Source organism: Mastomys coucha, unplaced genomic scaffold (genome assembly GCF_008632895.1).
Source record: "Mastomys coucha isolate ucsf_1 unplaced genomic scaffold, UCSF_Mcou_1 pScaffold18, whole genome shotgun sequence".
Taxonomy (NCBI): domain Eukaryota; kingdom Metazoa; phylum Chordata; class Mammalia; order Rodentia; family Muridae; genus Mastomys; species Mastomys coucha.
In genome coordinates, this window is record NW_022196900.1 from 73,553,060 (window position 1) to 73,556,149 (window position 3,090).

Here is a 3,090-nt window from a genome sequence, read left to right on the forward strand (position 1 = left end):
GTGGCGGCACACACACCTTTAATCCCAGCACTTGGGAGGCAGAGGCAAGTGGATCTCTGTGAATTCAAGTCCAGCCTGGTCTACAGAGCAAGTTCTAGAGCAACCAAGGCTAAATAAATGAAACCATGTCCCAAAAAAAGACAAAAGAAAGAAAGAATGAGAGAAACAGACAAAGAGAAAGAGAAAATTCTTCAGTCCTTTAAGAGACTGAAGGGCAATTATTTCAGAAGAAATCTGGGATATGAAATGCAGGAAGATCCAGCCTTCTCCCAGCCTTCTCTCAGCCTTCTCCCAGCCTTCTCTCAGCCTTCTCCCAGCCTTCTTCCAGCCCTCCCAGCCAAATGGATTCCTTATGGCTAGAAGTATTCTTTCCTGTAGGCAGGGACTGTGGGCAGATTTCCGTGCCTGCTCCCCAAGCTGTGCTGAAAGCTGGCTGCACAGAAGGACATGGAGGAGCAGCCAAGGCTCCCCAGTCCTAGCCCAGGATCAGCATGAAGATCCTGAGCCGGTACCACCAAAGAATAACCAAAGAACCTTTCCTCAGGTAGAGGAGACAGCCCAGTGTGGGATCAGAACCCCTCAACCTAGGAGGAGCCAGCTCCAAACACTGCCTGGGTAAGCTGGAACCAGAGAGGTTTTTATTTCAATAGCGACATAAGATGCACACTGGGCTTAGCGATGGTGGAGAGTAATTCAGAGTATTACAGCCAGCCAAAGTTTTGCTGGCATTCAGGGCCACACCTGAGTATCCAGAGACCAGTCCTCCTAATGGCTCTCCACTGCTATGAACTAGCAGTTTCACAACGCACTTGGTTGCAGTTCTTGCTCAAAACTCACTCAACTGAGGCAACTGAGGACCTGCCAAATGCAGTTTTCACCTGCATTCCTCCCTGATACTGACCCAGAAACACCTTTCTGACTCCTGCCGTCCTCATTATTTGGGATTTCTCCCTACCTGTCAGATGCCACAAATATCCCTCAGCACACAGGCACATCTAGAGTTCAGCATTTGGGATTCTAACTCGGGTCAGTGTTTCGTGCCACAGGAGGAAAAGGCCCCCTCCTGCAGATCCCACGGACTCTTTTCTCACATCCCCCAAACGTACACACTGGAATATCCAAAGGGGAAATGGGGAGAGGCGAAGCCTGTTGACCCGGTTATCCAGAGAAGCCGCGGGCAGGATGCGCATAGAAGGGTTTGCAAGGTGTTTAATAGGCGGGCAGCAAAAACCTGAAAGACTTACAGGGGCTTGGCCACTAACTCCCTGCACACATAGGCGTCTATTTTCACCCCTCTTTTAAGATCCTTATGTACACATTAACAAACATGAACTTTAAATCCTGGGCCCTCGACCTTACATCTTGGCTCATCACTCCATGATTCCAAAGTCCCAAACCCTAATGAATTCTACTGATTCTCACGCTAACGGTTTTTCCCCCCAGCGTTTTGATAGTCGGTTATGGAGATTCTCTGGCGTGGGACAAAGCTCCTCTTTGACCCAGCACAGCGCCCAGCCTCCACCACCTGTCCTTTTTTTCCCCTTGCGCTGCACCTGGCGCAGAAAGAGTACGGAATGCATTAGCTCGAGGAGGGGGGGGTTCTGTTCTAGGGCTCACATCTGCGCTGCCTGCCAGCCAGCCCTCTGGCTTTCGGGCAGTTGAAGGAGCCGCCTTGCCCACGCTGTGCTCCCCACAGCGTGTGCTAGCCCACCCCAGCCCCGGCGCCCGCCTTCACCTGCAGCCGGAAGCGCTGCACCGCCTTGTCCATGGTCTCCAGGCCGGCTCGCTGCTTCTGCCGCGCCCTGGTCACCGCGCCTCGGGCCGTCTGGCCCCTGGTCCATCGCAGGACCACCGCGGCCGACAGCAAGCTGCAGGCTAGGCAAACCCCGGAGAGTCCAGACAGCGCGGTCCACACTTCGCTCAGCACCATGATCTCCTGCAGCCGACCGCCACCCGAGAGGGCTCAGCACGCGCAAACCAACAGCTCCGCTGCAAAACCCGGCCTGGATCGCCCGCGATTCCGCTTGAGGGAGGGGCAGGCGCAGCCGCAGGCCCGCGGGGAGCGCGCCGTTGCCGGGCAGCGAGAGCCAAGCTAGCAGCTCCAACGGTCAAGGTCAAGCCTAGCCCCCTGCTGGCCTGGTTCCCGGCGTGCCGGCGTTTTAAAGCAGCCCGAGCAGCTGAGCTCCCCGTGGGCGCTCTCGAAAGCACCAGGGCGACCGGTTTCCTTGACGCGGTCCTTGGCTTCGTCTCCGCCCTATACACCTCACAGCTTCAACTCTCTTCCGAAAACCCGGCTAAGCCAGGGCCCCCAAAACTGGCCGGGTGCAGCGGACCTTATCAGGGTCTCAGCATTATTTTTCCTGGGGAGCCGAGAGTTGCCGGGGCTGTGCAGAGCTGGATGTCCATCTCACCTGGACTCTGGCCTGCTGGCAATTCTGAGGCGTGGCCTCTCTTTTTCTACCCACCTTCCAAACGTTGAACCTTTTACTCTGGGCGATCTACCCACGTGTTTTTCCTCATCCACTTCGCACAGACGATTCCATTGCTCATCCTCTCCTGGACCACACCCAGGAAACAACTTGGTCTGAACCAGAGTCCTCTCTGTGGATCTGGTGTCCATCCCTGGGGGCGCCGTGTAAGTTAGGGCCTTGCGCACCCTAATTGTGGCTAGATTGCTGTCGCAGAATTTTATGTGACTCATCTCATTTATCCATCTAGAAATCCTGTGAGAAAGGCATTTTGCACTTTACTAGTGAGGTAACTTGAGGGCAAGAAGGGTTAAATGTCCTTTTTGAGTCACACTGGTGGCTGAGTGAAGATTCAGGCTGCAGTCTTCATCAAACAGGTACTTTAAACATTAAGGCTGTAGGGCCACTACTGCCACAGGAAGTGAGGCACTGCGCGCTAGGGTGCCTCAGAACTCTGAAGGGAAACTCCAGAGTCCCTGAGGTTTTTTTTTTTACCTTTGAATCTGATAAGTACGGGTGGTAATTATGCATACCTTCGAAGAGTGTCAGGAGCCTGAGCGGTTCTGTCATTAAATTCCCTGTTCTCTGTCCAAACTAAGCCTCAATCAATCTCTCTCTGTCC

At 54.0% G+C, this 3,090-nt stretch overlaps 1 protein-coding gene and 1 long non-coding RNA gene across 2 annotated transcripts in view; one reads left to right on the forward strand and one right to left on the reverse strand.

Moving 5' to 3' along the window:
- The window catches only part of Faah (fatty acid amide hydrolase), a 24,705-nt gene extending 22,074 nt beyond the window's left edge, over window positions 1–2,631 (reverse strand). The window contains exon 1 of the mRNA XM_031378257.1: window positions 1,736–2,631. Coding sequence (XP_031234117.1) covers window positions 1,736–1,930 — 195 coding nt within the window. The 5' untranslated portion in view covers window positions 1,931–2,631. The remainder of the gene's footprint in view (window positions 1–1,735) is intronic.
- LOC116096449 overlaps window positions 1,449–3,090 on the forward strand; it is an 11,810-nt gene continuing 10,168 nt past the window's right edge. Inside the window, exon 1 of the long non-coding RNA XR_004121011.1 lies at window positions 1,449–2,845. This is a non-coding gene — a long non-coding RNA (uncharacterized LOC116096449). The remainder of the gene's footprint in view (window positions 2,846–3,090) is intronic.